This window comes from Colletes latitarsis, chromosome 4 (assembly GCF_051014445.1).
Source record: "Colletes latitarsis isolate SP2378_abdomen chromosome 4, iyColLati1, whole genome shotgun sequence".
NCBI lineage: Eukaryota > Metazoa > Arthropoda > Insecta > Hymenoptera > Colletidae > Colletes > Colletes latitarsis.
Genome location: NC_135137.1, coordinates 32,295,029 through 32,313,257, shown reverse-complemented (window position 1 = coordinate 32,313,257; position 18,229 = coordinate 32,295,029). Strand labels below are relative to the sequence as shown.

The 18,229-nt window shown below is 34.2% G+C and overlaps 2 protein-coding genes across 5 annotated transcripts; one reads left to right on the top strand and one right to left on the bottom strand.

The window, feature by feature from the left end:
* Positions 1-11,410: 11,410 nt before the first annotated feature.
* Positions 11,411-16,120, top strand: LOC143340891 (uncharacterized). Of its 3 annotated transcripts, none has more exons than XM_076763285.1 (8): positions 11,411-11,559; positions 12,624-12,764; positions 13,998-14,115; positions 14,264-14,425; positions 14,499-14,732; positions 14,955-15,086; positions 15,206-15,378; positions 15,986-16,120. In XM_076763285.1, exons 2-8 carry the CDS (start codon positions 12,628-12,630, stop codon positions 16,059-16,061), a joined length of 1,032 nt encoding a protein of 343 aa, XP_076619400.1. In that variant the 5' UTR covers positions 11,411-11,559; positions 12,624-12,627; the 3' UTR covers positions 16,062-16,120. The 3 variants fall into 3 exon arrangements, with proteins under 3 accessions (XP_076619400.1, XP_076619401.1, XP_076619399.1); XM_076763286.1 differs by lacking the exon at positions 15,986-16,120 and adding an exon at positions 15,717-15,837; XM_076763284.1 differs by lacking the exon at positions 11,411-11,559 and having other exon boundaries at positions 12,613-12,764.
* Positions 16,121-16,311: 191 nt separating this feature from the next.
* LOC143340892 (uncharacterized) lies at positions 16,312-17,538 on the bottom strand. 2 transcript variants are annotated; one of them, XM_076763288.1, is made up of 3 exons: positions 17,110-17,538; positions 16,678-16,834; positions 16,312-16,556 (listed from the first exon to the last, which is right to left on the bottom strand). In XM_076763288.1, exons 1-3 carry the CDS (start codon positions 17,406-17,408, stop codon positions 16,407-16,409), a joined length of 606 nt encoding a protein of 201 aa, XP_076619403.1. In that variant the 5' UTR covers positions 17,409-17,538; the 3' UTR covers positions 16,312-16,406. The 2 variants fall into 2 exon arrangements, with proteins under 2 accessions (XP_076619403.1, XP_076619402.1); XM_076763287.1 differs by having other exon boundaries at positions 16,312-16,834.
* Between the last annotated feature and the right edge of the window lie 691 nt (positions 17,539-18,229).

Genomic DNA, 18,229 nt, shown 5'->3' with positions numbered 1-18,229 from the left:
ATCGCGCCACTTCACGCCGCGCCTCTCCTTCAGGAGAACTCCTGGCGCCCTTCTCCCGCGAAGAAGAAGCACCCCTGTAATTCCAGTGGCCGTTGACCATCGGTTTACTCCTCGTAATAGACTTTAGTTATAATTAACGAGCGAAACGCCGACAGCGATAAATAAAAACCCGGATGAGCCGCGTCGAACCGGAATGTACCGATACTGTTTGCCTTTTTATTTCGTGAAATTTTGGAATATTCAAAATTTATCTTGTGATCGATGGGAAGAAATGTGATTTTTTTAAATAAATTTTGAGGGGCAATGTTTTGCTATCTTCGTAATCCTTCCCCATTTTTTTCTTTTAATTTGCCTTTGTGCATTTTGCAGATCCCGGATACTAATAAAAAGATGCTTTGAATGGTATTCAGAACTGTACAAAATTGAAAAGTTGAGCTATTTTCCACTTTTTAGAGGGTTCAACATTCGAATTGAATATATCTTAATACTGCGTAGAAAATGTTTTTGCTATCCTCAGTACTTCTCGAAGAAATAGCACCACTATATGACACACACTAATTTCTGTCAGATCAACGCATTTTGCAGGCCTTGAAACTAATAAAAAGATGCTTTAAAAGCTATTCAGAACTGTGCAAAACTGAAAAGTTGAGATTTCAGAATTTTCGAATGTATCTATTTAAGATTGATGGAAAAATAAATTTTGATCCACAATGTTTTGCCATCTTCGTAATCCTTCCCCACTTTTTTCTTTTAATTTGTCTTGGATGTACCTTTTCAGGCCTCGAAACTAATAAAATAAATGCTTCGAATGCTATTCAGAACTGTACAAAATTGAAGAGTTAAACGCCTCTGCCACCTCCTAGAGGCCTCTTAGAGCCACCTCTTGCATAAAAAATATTTTTGCTATCCTCAGTACTTCTCGAAAAAGTAGCACCACTATATGGGACACACGGAATGAAGACTTCTGTCAGATCAGAATCGAAGAATCACCATCTTGGATAATGTATCCACACATTTTATAGGGAGAAATAGTCATTGTTAAAATTACACTCTGAATTTTCAACCTCTAAAATATTTACCACCAGTAGAAACATAGTATTGAAACAGTTACTTCGTTTAATTTGAAGACACCTTACACATTGTCGAAAGTCATTTTTGTTGCAATTTACTTGATTGGACAAATTGGATCTTATTCATTAACGAAAACTCAATTTATCCATGAAAACGATAATTTGTTCAAAGTTTTGGCTATAAATTCCCTAAACTGATTCCGCTAATTATAACCCGACAAAGAACTAAGCAACTCTATTATATATTAATCCTGAAGCCTTATAATAAACATTAATCTGTTTCAAATACATAGAATTCCATCTAGAAGATGAACTTCGACTCCTTATTAATATTCGAAATTTGTACATATTTTATAACTGGAAAGGATTAAATCGACTTTCATCGTGAGATTATAAATAAAAATTAGACCTGCCCTTTGGTATGCACATTTTATACCTAAATTCTAAACTGTAATTTACTACCAGTCGAAGATTATTGATAGAAGTGTCTATATATTCGTTAAGTTAAACCTCGTTTCGATATAGATACAAATACAAAACAGAGCGTATCACGCTTAATCGATGGAATAGCAATCTACAGTTCCACTTCGTTAATGAAACTGATATAACGCCCGAAATGAGATGCAAATGGCCCAGGGTGTGGTTGAAATGCAGATACGAGCAACGGACTTTTTATTTACAACCCCTATAACGAGACCGACCAGCATAATGCGTTTTTTGAAATGGATCGGTCGTATTTCTCATCGCTGTCCTATGTATTTCTCTTGTCACTTTCTCCCTCACTCCCCCTCTGACTCTCACTCCCATTTTCAGACCCGTTTATCACCTCTGGTACGGCAATATTTTAAAGACTTAAAACAAGTGGCACAGGGACCCCCATCCGCCGAGAAACCTTTAATTTTTCAATAAGTATTAACCTTCACGTACGTCTGTTTTTCTTTAATCTTCCAACTTTAGATTATAAATGGTACCAAAATTCGAGAAATTCCAGTGAAGCATAAAACGGTAAAACGATCGGTTCGATTATTAAAATGTGTTATTTTTATAGTTGGTATATGAGAAATTATTTCAATGTGTTTCACTAACTCTAAGAATATTAAAAATGAATTTCGAAGAATCAAGAACTAGACCTAAAAATATACGACTGTGCATATTCTTCTTCATCGTGAATCTAGATTAATATTTGTACGAAATGCGAATCAATTTTTGTACATACTAAAAATTATAGTACGCGTCATAGAGCGGTCGAGCTAGTAAAGCGAACATACCGTTCCATAATAAATTTTATGGAAGAAATATGGTTTGACGTAAAATCCCTGGATCCAAGTAATCGAATAAGAATCACGATAACGGGATGGAAACATTATTCGCGGCATCTGCGTTACGGTGAATTTGGTTTAAAATGTTGTGTCTACATTTTAGACAGGGTATTACAGCCACGTCGATTTTCAGGTGACGAAGAAGGGAGAATTGTGCGGCAGATAATATTTGAGTTGCCGAAGACCATCAGCCACTGATGTAGGGGAGACAAGGATGAAGGTTGTAGGTTAAGTAAGTGGTTAGGAAGACGGCGTTGCCAAGTAATGGAATAAAAACACTCGACCTCGATGTCACCACCATTGATCTGGGGAGCATTATCTTTTACCTTCTCGTCGAGTGAGCAGACGCATCAAAAATTTCGTTGAAAAACGCTCTTTTCTTGATGCTTTACGAAGATAATAAATGTCCATCGAGAAAAACTTTATTAACGATGTCGCCCACTGATGGGCGACTTTCTCTTTACGTTATTATAGAACCTGATACTTAACACTAAAATATACATCCAACGATCACACCCCATCGTTTCTAAAAATTATTTCATATACACGAATTCAAAATCTAATAACAATTTAAATTACGTTGATTTTCGTTGAGTCAAAGTATCTTCGAAATTCAATTTTTAATAAATAATTGACAGAACGGATTAGAAATAACTGTAGATTGTAACTATAGATTCGATATAAGGATTTTTTTATTTTTTTTCGAAAGATAGAAAATAGTTGGCATGTAGCATAGATCGTCGAGTGAAAGAGAACGGATTATTGCAAAAATTACGAGAACGAAATCACAGAACAGCGCAAAGTAGAATGTTCGGTTTCATTAATGGGCACAATGCCAAACGCATACGTAGGTGCCACGAGATAGTACGTGTTTCGCAGCCCTTTTATAGATTGGTGACTGCTTTCGATACCCTATACGCCGGACTGTAATTAGTCTGTAGGACTGGATCCAGCTTTCAATGGACCTTCAATGAGCGCTACTAATGACGGCTGGATGACGCATCCGGAATGCCTGTTTAAATGATAGTATGCTAATCCAATGGCAAGCATTTCGATCGTGCACATATCGCGAGACGCATCTGATCTCACGTTTCAATTACCACCGCACTTTCTCGTTGTCCTACGCAACAATGCTCGACGTATGTATAAAGCGGATCATACTGTACGTCGAACATAAGAACGTTAAAATGTAGTTCAATTATTTGCACAATGTCCGGTAAATGGCGTCACTGGAGGCAATACGATAATTTTGCGCGAGAAAGTAAATCGATAATATAGAATAAAGGTTCTTTCTGAAAGTCTTTGTTCCCGAGATAATTAACGCTGGAAATTCATCAAGTAAACGCGTAGGTAATTAAGGTAGTTTGCTGAAAACCGATAACACGGAATTTTTTCCAACTTGAAGCAAAATTAATTTATACGTATCAATGCGATTATTTTAGTTAATCTTTTGTTACGAATTTCTGTGAACTAACAAACTATTAGTTTGAAACAACTGTTGGGACGACGTTCTTTTGAGTATGCGTGCCCATAGAGTACGAGTAGAAGCGCAAGTAGAAATACTCGATAATAGTCAGACATGTCAGACAAATTTTCAAATTCGATTCTTTCGAAAACGAAGCATTGCACACAAAAATATTACTGTACACTTTCGGCTTACTTTGTCGTGTAAATCACCCTATGTATGTAGAAATTGTTCGTTAACTGGTGTCTGTTTAATATTTATTATTTCTACTTGCATCGATGTTCGTGAACATTGTTTATGGAGTGGAATGATCTACTTTCTGTTGATCTTATCGTTCTCTAATTAGGAACAAATAATACCGTCCCAGCATCAATGCGAACAAACACGAGTAGAAATAGCAAGTTATGAACAGACACGGTAGACAAATCGTATTCGATCGTACCAGTAAAATCGACTGAAAGCAGAAGATTCAAACCCTGATTTATTGCAAGTGAAATAAATATTAACGAAATTATGAATTCGAACTTTGAATTCTATCAATGTTTATCAATAACGTATTATTATTTTATCTTGATCATTTTCATCTGATGTATACCAAACACATGGTTACTATTACTTTACAAGTTTAAAGACCGAATACTCCACGACTAAATACGTTAGAACTCTAGAACTATGCAAAGGTCCCAAGTTTCTAAATTTAGAAACTTTAGATAACCTGCCGCTCCTGGTGATAAATCTGCAGTTACATCTGTACACACTGTGCACTTCCTTTAACCGTCCCCTTTTTACCCATATTCTAGAAACCAACTGCTTGATAATCCCAGTTCAAATATTGAATTCTATGCCACTAAATACATTAGAACTTTACAAGCGGACGTGTACGATTTAAAATTTTAAAAAGCGACTTTACAAACTCTGTCACGCTCAAGACTGGATGAATTGTTCCTTCTAAACAGACTATAAAGACAAACAATCCTATGGTGATAGTGGTCTTTTAAAACGTACTTTGTTTCATTTTATTTAAGGTCGCGTTACCATCAATTACTTACATATTCTTATTTTAGATCGTGTTATATACATTAATGCCTTTTAAAAATTGCGTTCGAGTATAATATGTTTCATCTTTTTCCTTGGACTTTACAATTGAAAAATACGATTTATACGTTCGAACCAACAGTGTAGTATAAACACAAATCGACTAATCTCAATCATATTATTAGATCGTCCCATAAGTTTAATATTTTGAATTTGACAAGAATAAAATCTGTAATTTAATAAAAAGACAAACAAAATTTGTCAGTTTAGGAGATTTTTGAAATTTTAAATATATCAACATCGACTCATAGAAATTTGAAACAAATAGATATCGTATCAAAGCTCGAAGTTTGAACCTGATTGCATGAATATTTTCGTTAGCATATAATAAAACTAAACCTTATGAGAAATAAAATACAACAATTTTCAGGCTTACTAGTGGGTAAAGAATTTAAAAATGTCAACGTTTTAATGAAAAGCGTTGAAAAAATCAACGAAGCTTTGCAATAACGATACAATGGCTTTGTTAAAGAAATGGAAAGGAGTTGTGTTTTTCATAAAATTCCATTATATGTTTAAAATATTGCTCTAAGTTGTAGCACAAAACTCAGCATGAACATATAGGACGACCTAATAAATTTAAAATTCTGATGAAATAACTCTGAGACAGACTTTTATTCCCCGGGAAATATAGTTTGCACCATTTGTCTGATAAATCTTGCTGTGTAGCGTAGGAGGTAACAAACTATAGTAAAATTATAGTAAAAAATGAAATATCAAGGACTAAGAAGCTGGATAAGTAGGTAATTTGCATCACTATTTGTCCAGTAAATCTTGTTTTGTCGCGTAAAAGGCAACAAACTATAGTAAAATTACAGTAAAAAATGAAATATCAAGGATTAAGAAGCTGGATAAGTGGGGTACCACACGAGTTAACCAAGAAAGTACAAGACATATCGAATCGAAGTTTGAACGTAACAAAAAGGATACTTCTTTCTACCAGGAATGCATCGAACGCAACGAAGACAATTTAGATTAATAAAATGATACGTAATGGTATTAACAGACAATAAAGCAAAGAAGGAAGAGGCAGTCGTATCATTTTTCCTCCACTTGCGATAACCTGACGCTCTTAGGGGCAAACACGTTAGGCGTTTGATCCAATACCGGAATGGATTTACGCGCGCGTGATACAGGAATTCCCATGCGATCGGAATGGAGGGGCTGCGAAAGACACGGAAACGTAAACAGTGACTTAAATCACCGTACACGCCTCGGGGAAAGATCGAAACACGTTGTACGTCGGCGGATACCTCCTCGGCGAACGTGGCGGAATGATGAGGTGTCGCGCTAGAATAGAGAAGGAGGACTTTCCGGTCCGCTGTTCCATCCGATTCCGTAATCCATTCCGGATACCAACGGCATCCCGGTGCTCTCTCTCTCTCTCCCTCTTTTTTCCGTCGTCGCCCCCCCCTTTCGATCGCTCCGGGGACAGGATACAGGACATCAGTCTTTTCTGTCCTCGCTCGGTTCGGGGCTGCAGATTCCACGACGAAATTCCTCCCTCGATTCGTCCTCGAGGTTCAATACAAACGCCGATCTCGGGTTCGATCGCGCACCTAGTCCTGTTTCATCCGGGACTGCCCTCCCGTGGAATCCACGGACAAATTCAAATATTCCTTTGCGAAAGGAGACGAAAGAACCGAATCCCAAACGACACCGGACTGGAGGGGAGGGGACGAAAACGAGCAGGTGTAGGTGATCGGTAAAACGAAAATATGAAACGGACAAAGAGGACAGAGACGACGGGAGTGGAACGCGTGCAATGGAAACGGAGACTAAAATTAGAATGAAGGCAGCTCGAGGAGGAGGGGCGGTTGGTTGGTCGCGGAAAGCGGTAGAAAATCGAAAAGGTGGTTAAGGCGAGGGACGGTGAAACGAGGGACAGCTACTTGCGAGAGGTTGGGTGTACACCGACTCGCATTCCAAGCAGACTCGGTGAACCGGGTTCATTATTTTCTCGTTATAAGTTTCTACAACTCGGGCTTGTTGTCGTAACGCTGTTAACGCGGACGCGTCGCGAATTGTTAAAGCGACGGCGAACGATCGGCGCGCGTATATATTCGGCGGCTTCCTTAAACCCCGCGTCACGCGCCGCCCTACCACTTCGTTCCTTTTCATCCTGCGTTGCCCGACCGCCGCGCCACCCCCGCCAAACCCGTCTGCTCACCCCCCTTTATCTTCTTTTTCCGTTTATTAATAAACGAGCCGGTGTCGCTTGGTTTTCCGTCCCTCTTGACGAATAGACAGAGAGGGGAGAAACCTAACGCGACGAGAGGCCAATACTCGTCTCATTGTTCGGTCATGACACCCGGAGGAATTATTGAACAACTTCTCGCGACTCGATGTACTTCTGCCTCAAACTTCCAACCTCGCCCTGAAAGCGACGAAACGGTTGCTGCTGAAAATGGAGCACATGCCACAACCGTCGTCGTCTTGCTTTTAATGCTGATTGTAATTGCACCCTTTGATTCCGACGAGCTTCCTACGGGATCTACAGTTCGGTAGCTGGTGGTGCAAGCGAAAAGGGGGTGATTCTACGTGAAAAAATAAGTCTAAAATATAGAATGATAATTTTTTATGCGTGCACTTGACCATGTCTTGTTATAGGATCTCGCTATAGCGTAAGGATTGTCGAGAATGGTCAGAGACGTATGGTCGGATTCAAACACGTGGACAATAAGTAAAAAACTTAATATTTACTAAAACTACTTAACATAACGAATATAAAAAAAGAACATAAAACGTAAACGTAAAACCGAAACTGGTCTCGACCAGCGTTCGATGCAAAGTGAGTTCCTGCAAAGTCGAACCTTCCCTATTGCTATCTTCATAATAATCTGAACAAACGAGGGACTGAACCTCGAACGTATTTCAGCCTACACCTAAACACCTCACTCGATACGTACTCTACCTTAGCCTAAACACCATCGACGCCAACGGACCCATGGTCCAAACAAACAATAAGTAAGAAGTTGGTCTAAATCAGTCTCGATGGGTATTATTGCAGTTTAAGTTAACAAACAATTCCAAGACGCTGGAAGTATTTATCAACATAAACTTCAATCGAAACAATGATCTACAAAGCCGATTTTCTCGAGAACAAAGCCTCGTATGAAAAATTTTTATTCTATATTTTAAACTCATTTTTTCGTGTAGAATCACCCCCTTCTCGCTTGTACCACCAGTTACCGAACACCCTGTATATTTTATTTCTACCATCTAACACTTGGAAGACCATAGACGCCATTGTCCAGTAGCGCGTTCAAGAGGATGAACAGTTGCAAACTATTATTAGTTTTTAACTATTATTCCTCTAATTAGATTTTTTAGAGTATCGGAAAATATGTGAATGTAATTTTTAGCTACGCCAACCTTGCTAAATTTTTGGATGTGCAATGTACGAATTTTATACGAAGGAAGTTAATCTTAGAAATTTAAGTTTTTTATTCAAGAGCAATTAAAAGCATTTATAAGCATTACTTTGCACTACTGGACAACGGTGATTTTTGTACTCCAAAAATTCTCAATCACAATTTGAGATAATGTAAATGATCCTACAAGACAGATTCTTACACCTGAGATGACCAAAATTTGTATCTGTATATAAATTTAAATAAATGTAGTAATGAATAAATAACAAAGAATGTTTTGATCAAATATTTATCTGAGTAATTAAAGTTGTTTGAATTCGAATATTGTCTATCTCTGTTGTACACAATTATTCCATAATTCCTTGGTTCCTGTAATGGGGGATGAACAGGTCAATCTTATGTCAATTCCCCGAGTCAATTGCCTCAATTATTGGAAGAAGTTCCAAGTTTCAAACTCTCCGTAACCTGCAGTTTCTCACCTTCACAGGAAGTGCTAGAAATGGCCACCTTCGACCCGAATACAAGCAGTCGTCCTGCCATAGAGATTTTCAATCTCCACAAATACTTCAAGTATTTCGTCGAATTCATTAGCAATCTTCTCGTATACGTCGGTAAAAAATTTCAAACCCGTCAATTAGGTGCAAACAAGTGTTTTTGAATATCTCCAAAAATAAAACAACAGATTTGAATCTAAGAACGATCAGAGCAGATAATTGATCCTGTAAGATGTGTTCGTTTATTAAAAAATCGTTCGTTTAAGAAGCTAGTCGGCTAAAATAGAACGGTGCACTGTAATGCATAAATTATATGTGACGTACGACATCTAAAGCAACTTCTTCCAATAATCCATGCGATTGATTATCCAAGAAATTGACACAAGATTGACCTATTAATCTCCCATTAGCAGAAATCCTTTACACGACTGAACGGAAAATCCATACTAAACAGCTTCGAAGAATGTAACCCCGTTTAATTACATTTCATACTAATTATCGTCAATTGATTCTCGATAATCGTCCACAAATTTATATTGAAGTTCTTGTCTGTAATATTTTAAATGCTACGGGAATCAAGGTGCAAAGCATTTGGACTAAAATCCTGCAATAATTAACAGAATATTCACCAGCGAAAATGAGATTAAAGTGTCTTCAAATTCACCAGTGATAGTTCTAATTCGGTCACATCTATAATTAAGAGTATCAAGCGTCGACCGTCTAATGGAACAATGTCACCAAAGCTGATATAGAACAGTTCAAAACAGCTCGTTTGAATAATTTGTTTACTTTTTAATCTTATGTTGCAGTGGACCAAAATAATATCCATGTTAAACAACGATTCAAAATGTTCAATATTTTACGAAATATTGTAGAAATACAATATTGCAAAAATAAAGATGTACCCAAATTATTATCCTATACAGGGTGTTCGGCCACCCCTGGGAAAAATTTTAATATGATATTCTAGGGGCCAAAATAAGTCGAAAATAAAGAATATCAATTTCTTGAGTGAGGCTTCGTTAAAAAGTTATTAAAAAATTAAATTCAAAAATTTCAAATCATTTTGAAAAAATTATTTTTGACGAAATTAAAAAATTTCAAATCATTTTGAAAAAATTATTTTTGACGAAATTAAAAAATTTCAAAGCATACTAAAAAAATTATATTTAGTTACAGGGATCAATTACAAGCATTTTTGGTGAATAGACCTACCCCCGAATTCCTACCCACTTTCTAGAAAAAAATTGGGGAAGTGTGAAATTTTTCGATAAAATTAAAAAATTTCAAATCGTTCTAGAAAAATTATTTTCGGTTGCAGGGATCAATTACAATGATTTTTGGTCACTAGTCATACCCCCGAAATCCTACTCAGTTTCGAGAAAAAAATTCAGTACGGGCGGAACTTTAAACGTTAATAACTTCTTAACGAAGCCACCATCAACAAATTGGTATTCTTGATTTTCGTCTTATTTTGGCCTCTAGAATCTCCCATTAAAATTTTTCCCAAGGATGGCCGAATACCCTGTATATGTAAATGATAATTTCAAATAATCATTCAAATTTTCAATTAAGAAGCATAATAAATTGCACAGACAGTGGAAACGTTAGATTAATGGCCCTCAGTAATTTCTCTCCTAGTCTACTTGAAAACATTCGATACTAATTAACCCGACAGAAACGAGAGTGCGTAATAAAGCGATGTCGATTGTTTGCAATAGAAAAAGAGTTGTAAACAAATCGTTGGGAAATGGAAAACATTAAAATGGTGGCCAGAACAGGGCGACGCTAGTCGGTTCGATTCAGGCGGCGCAAATGAGTGGAGCGATATTAAAATCTACGTGGGCAACAGATGGGCCCGGATAGCTTTACGGTGTTCGAGCCAATAACGAAAATCATTAAATTAGCTTTAACCGCCGGTGCACGGCGCACTGTTAACAGCGTACTAATTTTATTATTTAGCGTTTCGCATAAAAATCCCGGAATTCTCTCCGTTACTTTTCTCGGCGGCGCAATTCACGATCTTTTCGGGCAACACGTTCGTCCATTTCGGTATTTTTCATTTCACTTTAATTTTTGCACACGTGCCAACGTAATGAGTTTATAATACATAACCTTAAAAGTGCTATTTTTGCACTCGCGCGAACACAAGTCGGAAAAATATTAAATATTGCGAAGAAGGATAGTTTATTTACCTTACTTATAGGAGAATCTTGGCTGACAAACGGTATTTTCCTCTTAAACGTGTGATTGATGCCAGGAGAACACTGTTGGCGCGCGTTTCGCGTACAAAGTGGCGTGTGGTATTTTTACACTCGCGCGAACACGAATCGAAAAAATATTAAATATCGCGAAGAAGGGTAATTTATTTACCTTGCTTATCGGAGAATTTAGGCTGACAGACGGTATTTTCCTCTTAAACGTGTGATTGATGCCAGGAGAACACTTGGCGCGCGTTTCGCGTACAACGTGACGGCCATATTGCATTTAGCTCCACCGGAAATGCAATCACGACGCCAGCCTCAGTTTATTGGTTGTCGGTAATATAAGTTCCTATATAGTGTTTTATATTTGTAACTAGTAAAACAGAACCGGTTTGAAACTCCTTTAGGTCAAAGAGATGGCAACACTAGGTTGTCGTCGAAGAATTCGCTTGACATCGAGTAACTGGACACAATCTAAGTCAGTCTTGTTCTTATCGTGTGGGTGTACATTTCGCTGTCAGTGACTTGTGACAGTAAGGTACGTCACATTCTTTCATTGTGTACAAATTTGATCTGAAACACAAACAACGTTTTTTATTGATTTACATTTAAGTTTAGTTTAACCGAGGATAGTTGCAAATTATGCAAAGATATGCACGAAACTACTAGTTAAAATTCTTGCATATATGCTATGTCGAGTGTGTTCAATTCTAACCCCCAGAGTTCATTTCTTATCGTAGTTCACGCGTGATATTTTAGAGCAGTGATAATGTTATCTAAAGGTGTCAATATTAATACTCCCATCTTGAACGAGCGAACAATAACATTCGTTTCCAATGACATACCTGATTTGCTTATTTAAAATGCAGTAGTCCTTGGACACTAAAAATACGAGACGAATATACTTCTGTCTAGCATACAGATGAATTCCATTACTTATATCACATATGTGTATCTCATTTAATTAAATTATTGTATATTTGAAATAAAATGTATATTAAATTCTGTTTTACTTAAATATTATTACAAATTTGTGGCAAGATAAATGTATATATAAATGAGTTTTTATATTTTTAACCGATGATAATTTACCGTCTGTAGAATTTTATGGTAAATCATCACAGATTTTTTTCTACTACATACATTCGTACATTGTTTTAAGTTTCAGTAATAAAATTAAACAAGGAGAAACAAATAAAGAAAATTAAGAAAGTAAATTTACAATATACAAAATATTTTACCCATCCCTTTTCGAAACGCAACTTCATTCCTCAACACATATTCAAAAGATTACCGTAATTATTATAATCCACGTATATCTTGAAAGACTTGCAATTAATATGTTTTCGAAATTGTTATCGTTGAGCAATGTAATAAACAGTTTAATTACGAGATAATTATGATGAATACTTTGTATTCTATTTTTTTAATTAAAACATTTACTGTCGCCTGATATTCTCGTCGCATGCATCAGAGTCCTTCGGACATATTTAATTTCATATTCTTGAAGAGATTCGTTCGATTGTGGTCTTGAACGTTTAGCGTTAAAGTACTGAATATTTCTGAATATGTTAGCTAATGAATTTTCTCAATGATATTTAGAGAAATGTTACCACCAACCTACGTCGAAGGTTTTCACGATTTAGAGGCGGTGAAAGCAATGGAGTATAGGCTTCTTGGTAAAACTGGCTTATTGGTCAGTAAATTATCTTTCGGTGGTGGACCATTAGGTTGCCACTATGGGTCAGTAATAACAAATAATATTAATAAACAATTAACACTTTAACCGCCCAACACTAATCTACGCGTGTATACAAATAAGGTGTTCGGTCATCCCTGGGAAAAATTTTAATGGCAGCTTCTAGAGGCCAAAATAAGACGAAAATCAAGAATACTAATTTGTCGATGAAGGCTTCGTTAAAAAGTTATTAACGTTTAAAGTTCAGTCTGTACTGAATTTTTTTCTCGAAAATGCGCAAGATTTCGGGGGTATATCTATTGACCTAAAATTCTTGCAATTGACCCCCGGAACCGAAAATAATTTTTTCAGAGCGATTTAAAATATTTTTTTTTCGTCGAAAAATTTAGGCACCTACCCCCTGTCGATTTTTCTTAAAAATTCCTTTTTCATTTCTAGTAATATTGTTTGTCACCCTACAGAAAAGTTGTCTAATACTTTTTTGTAGGTACCCATGAGCTCTACTTCAGAAAAAAGTTTCATTGAAATATATTCACAATTGTAGGAGTTATGGCTGTTTGAAAATTCGACCATTTTTATGGGGTTTTTCTTATTTTGCGGGGTCAAGGACCAACTTTTCGAATATTTTTGCGAATTGTACATATTCTCCATCAAAATACGCGTAGTTTGCTTTTTTAAACATTCAAATCGTCCAATCCGTTCAGAAGTTATGACATTTTAAAGATTCGCATGAAAATTCGGGCAGACATTTCTGGCCAGAAATTATATTTTCGGTAAGGAATTTTTTTCTCGAAACTAAGTAGAATTTCGGGGGTATGTGTAATGACCAAAAATGATTGTGATTGACCTCCACAACCAAAAATAATTTTTCCAGAACGACTTGAAATTTTTTAATTTAATTTTTTAATAACTTTTTAACAAAGCCTCAATCAATAAATTGATATTCTTGATTTTCGTCTTATTTTGGCCTCTAGAATGTCCCATTAAAATTTTTCCCAAGGGTGGCCGAACACCCTGTATGTTAAACTCGCGTACAAATAAATTGCACAAATTATACCTACTCGACAGTTGTAAAAAAACATTGGAATTTTCATAATATTATTTCCAATTTTGTATTTTATTTTAGAATATGAATGATCATGAAAAAAATGTTTAATGAGGAAACGTAATAAAATTGAATTACTTCTAAATTGACAATTCTAGTATAAATATACTAAACGACTGTTCGAATTTTGTTTAATAAGCATGACTGAATATTTGATATTATTTGACCGTAGCACGTACGATGAGGCAGAAGCCATTGAAACGATACGTCAGGGAATAAAGCAAGGTATTAATTACATTGATACCGGGCCATGGTACGGTCAAGGTCGTTCTGAGACTGTAATTGGAAAAGTAATTGACCATTTTTCTATAATATGCTAACAATCGCTAGAAGTGGTTTTTTTTCGTAATTCTTTGAACTCGAGTTACTTAAGCTTCCAACTATAATTACATTATTCGTTAATTAACGCTGATATTTTAATTTATTCATTGATTCTAGGCTCTGAAAGGCATTCCGCGTGAAGCATATTACATTGCAACGAAAGTCGGAAGATATGAATTAAATTACGAAAACATGTTTGACTTTTCAAAAGAAAAAACACGAAAAAGTTTCCAAAAGAGTTTAGAACGTTTAGGTTTAGATTATGTCGACGTTATACAAGTCAGTACGATTCGTCTTTTTCTTGCGTTTAATGTCCTAGGTTCATAAATTTTGTTTTTATATTATATCGTAGGTTCACGATATCGAATTCGCTCCGAATTTAGATATAATAATTACGCAAACTTTGCCAGAACTCTCATGTAAAGTTGCAGACCGTAAAGCCAGATATATTGGTATCACCGGATATCCGGTGTCTATTTTGAAAAAATGTATAGAACAGAGTAATATTAAAATATCGTGTATATTGAGCTACGCAAGGTTTACATTAATCGACAATACTTTGATCGAATATATTCCATTCTTCAAGGTACGATTTTATAATAATATCACTAACAATTGACTAACTGAACGTGTCTGTATATTATACGAAGATCAAGAGTAATTTTTCTTAATTTTTTAGCATATACTTTAATACGAAAATTACTAATACCAAATTTGTTGATGATTAGCATTAAAAATATTACATGTAATAAACTCTTGATAGAAAAACTTTTATTATTTACATACATGTATTGTACACATTTTCTAGGCTGAAAATATTGGTATAATTAATGCTGCAGCACCTTGTATGGGACTTTTAACTAATGATGGTCCACCAGCCTGGCATCCTAGTTCTGAACAAACAAAGGCAGTGTGTGCAGATGCAGCAAGATGCTGTAAGGTATGATATATGTATATACATGTTTAAATAATAATAGTAATAATATGCAACGTATTTATATGACAGACAGTTATTATATAAAAATATTTTAACTGTACTAAATTGAAATATATTTATAGAGTCATAACACAGAATTAGCTAAATTAGCATTGTGGCATTCTTTGCAATGTAAAGATATAGCTACATATCTAGTTGGAATTCAAAATCTGAAAGAATTAAATATGAATCTTGATGTTCTTAAACATGGCATTACAGAGAAAGAAAAAATTGTGTTGCAAGAAATACAAGAAAAGTAAGTATAACATTCAAATTATAATACTTCATTTTGTTCAACTTTATAATGGAAAGAACTAGACAGTAACATGATTGTGTATAGCAGTATCAAAAATTAAATTAGATAAATTTGTAAAACTTTATTGATACATAAATATACATTTTCAAAAATGTAGCTCATCAATACAAAGATTCCTTTATTACATACATTTTTTTCAAAAATAAAATGTATTAAAACTTATTTACTAGATTGTATATCTAACACAGTACATAACAGTTCATTGCTGTTATGGTTTTGCAAATAATTTAAAAATGTTTGAACAATTCTAAACAATGTTTTCTTGTATGTGTCACTAGTTCCCAATATCAAAGACTTTTTAAGTGTTTGATCTGACATAGGATTACAACCTATCTACTCTTTTATGAGATACATAAATCCCCAGACTTTTCTATTGCATCTCAGCCTGATATCAAGCTGGTGAGTTGGCAGGTATAAAAATAACAGTTCTTGCTTAACAAAAACATCAGCCCCCATAAAAATAATAGAAAATTGTGTATATAAAACCTACAAAGAATATAGTTTTTTTTCTCACAGTATAAATGCATATAACCTCTTTTTATTTCAGATATCTATGTAAAGAAATGGAAAAACATTGGGAAAATAAAGAAGTTCAAATGTATTGGGAAAATATGAAAAAGTAAGAAAATATATTTTTATAGTTTCTTTGTGCATACAATACGTACACATTGTAGCAATTCCCAAATATGTTAACCATTGAATTATATAATAAATTTGTCAAATAAAACTACACTTTTAATATCTCAGTAACAATATAAAATATAAATAATCCTACTCAGCAATAAGTTATAAATGCAACTTTTGGAAAGTTTTCCTTGGAAGATATAGGATCAGACTTGACATCACAAAGAAGTTGAGTATTTAAGGAAATTTCAGATCTAATTTTCACTTGTTAAGCATTATTCTGCTATCAATGGTAGGCACATAATCATCTTCACCAGGCTTAATTTGATATGTCAACTCATACATCAATATAGATATAAATGACCCCAAAACAGGTTTATGATACATTTGTTGTAATTCAAAACCTTTTTTGAGACATAATTCTCGTCCACCTTCTGTATATTCTGAGGCAACAATATTAGCACAACTATATCCCTGATCAATAGCAAATAGCACTGCAACATTAATAAGGCAAGATGCTATGCCTTTTCTTGTATATTGTTCATGTATATACAATCTTTTGATCCATGCACCTTTATCTAATCTATGACTTTTACATAAGGCAATAGTACCTACAATCTTCTTAACCTGAGATGAAATATCAATGTTTGAATCACGGAATTGTTGCTCCGTCATTATGGTATAGTGTACATTCTTGGGACTTTCTGTCATTAGATAAGGTTCAAATGCTTCAGCAACCCAAAAACAGGAAAACGCATTTGACATGAAAATCCTGTCATAATAGATGAAGAAGTTTTTATAAGATCTATTAACCATTTTGGTTTTTTTAATGGCTCTACTAGTTTGATATTTATTACATATAAAAAAAATATTTTCTATCTACCCAAAATATAAAGTCCTTCATAAAAGTATATTATGATAAATTAAAAATTAACGAAACAAAATTAAAATAAAATTAACAATACAAAAAAAAAAAAGAAAACTGGCTATTCAACTTCTAGCTTCTTAATTTCATGTAAAAGGCGTATAAGTATAAAAAATTTTTACCTTGGTATATTAGAAACTTCTTCATTGACTTCCATAGCTTTCATAGTGAAACCTATGTAAGTTCCAACATACACAGAAATAATAACAATAGGAATAACTAAAAGGCAAACTGTCAAGGGCAATCCAAAAAAGATAAACATAATAGCAGCAAATAATATCATCAATTGGAAAGTTAATTCCTTGAGTGCAATTCCAATAAACGTTAAATTTAAAGACGACATTACGCCGGCTTTTACTATCTCTTTGCAATTAATTTCATCGCCCGGCCTATAACTTCGTATTACTATAATGTGACTCATATTTTAAAATATTTGTCTACACAATATTACAACTTTTTCAGGCAATTAACAAATCAAATACTCGTTACGTGTAAACTAACATATTTTGCGGTTATATTTAACAATTTAGTTACCATGATGTATTCGATATTTTCGCCATCTGCAGTTAATACAAACATCAAATTAATATTATGTAAATATTTATACTCAAGAAATTAAGTTTGTTTCTTTCTTTAGAAATTTTACTGAATTTAGGAATGTCTTTTTTACGTAACATTGTAACATAAATGACTAATCTTTTTACATTATTCTACTAATTAAAATATTATTTTTAAATGTATTATTCAAATTGTTTATTCGTAATGAATGTAAGATTTGTTTTAGGTAATTGCGAATTATTACAGTCACATAGAAATCATGAATTTTTCTTTTTCATCATTTTACATTATCGTTTTCTTAATATTTCGAATATTTCATTTTGTATTTTATAATATATAACTAGAACAACATAAAATGAATCTTTCAAACAGTAAATAGGAAATTAATTATTTTATTTTTAGATCAGATTTACCATAATTAAAATGCAATGGTATTTTATTTACATTAAATTTTTGTTATGATATACGAAGATAGTATTCAATAGTGTTTCTAGTGTGTCATGAAAATAGAACTATGATTTTATTGGAATTAATTTGACTATTACTTTACTAGTAGCATTTCTTAACATTTGAAATAGATTTGAAAATATGTTTTTTTAAATAAAATATTGATCCTGTAATGAAATAGTCATGGAAATCATTGAACACCAAACGAAGCATACATGTAGGTACGCCTTAATTTTA

What these genes read in the sequence shown, in the direction of transcription:
- LOC143340891 (XM_076763284.1), top strand. Translation starts at nt 12,613, where the DNA reads ATGATATTTAGAGAAATGTTACCACCAACCTACGTCGAAGGTTTTCAC. An exon ending in CCATTAGGTTGCCACTATGG is followed by an intron (nt 12,765 to 13,997) that starts GTCAGTAATAAC and finishes ATTTGACCGTAG; the next exon opens with CACGTACGATGAGGCAGAAG. An exon ending in ATTATGTCGACGTTATACAA is followed by an intron (nt 14,426 to 14,498) that starts GTCAGTACGATT and finishes ATTATATCGTAG; the next exon opens with GTTCACGATATCGAATTCGC.
- LOC143340892 (XM_076763287.1), bottom strand. Translation starts at nt 17,408, where the DNA reads ATGAGTCACATTATAGTAATACGAAGTTATAGGCCGGGCGATGAAATT. An exon ending in GAAGTTTCTAATATACCAAG is followed by an intron (nt 16,835 to 17,109) that starts GTAAAAATTTTT and finishes CTATTATGACAG; the next exon opens with GATTTTCATGTCAAATGCGT.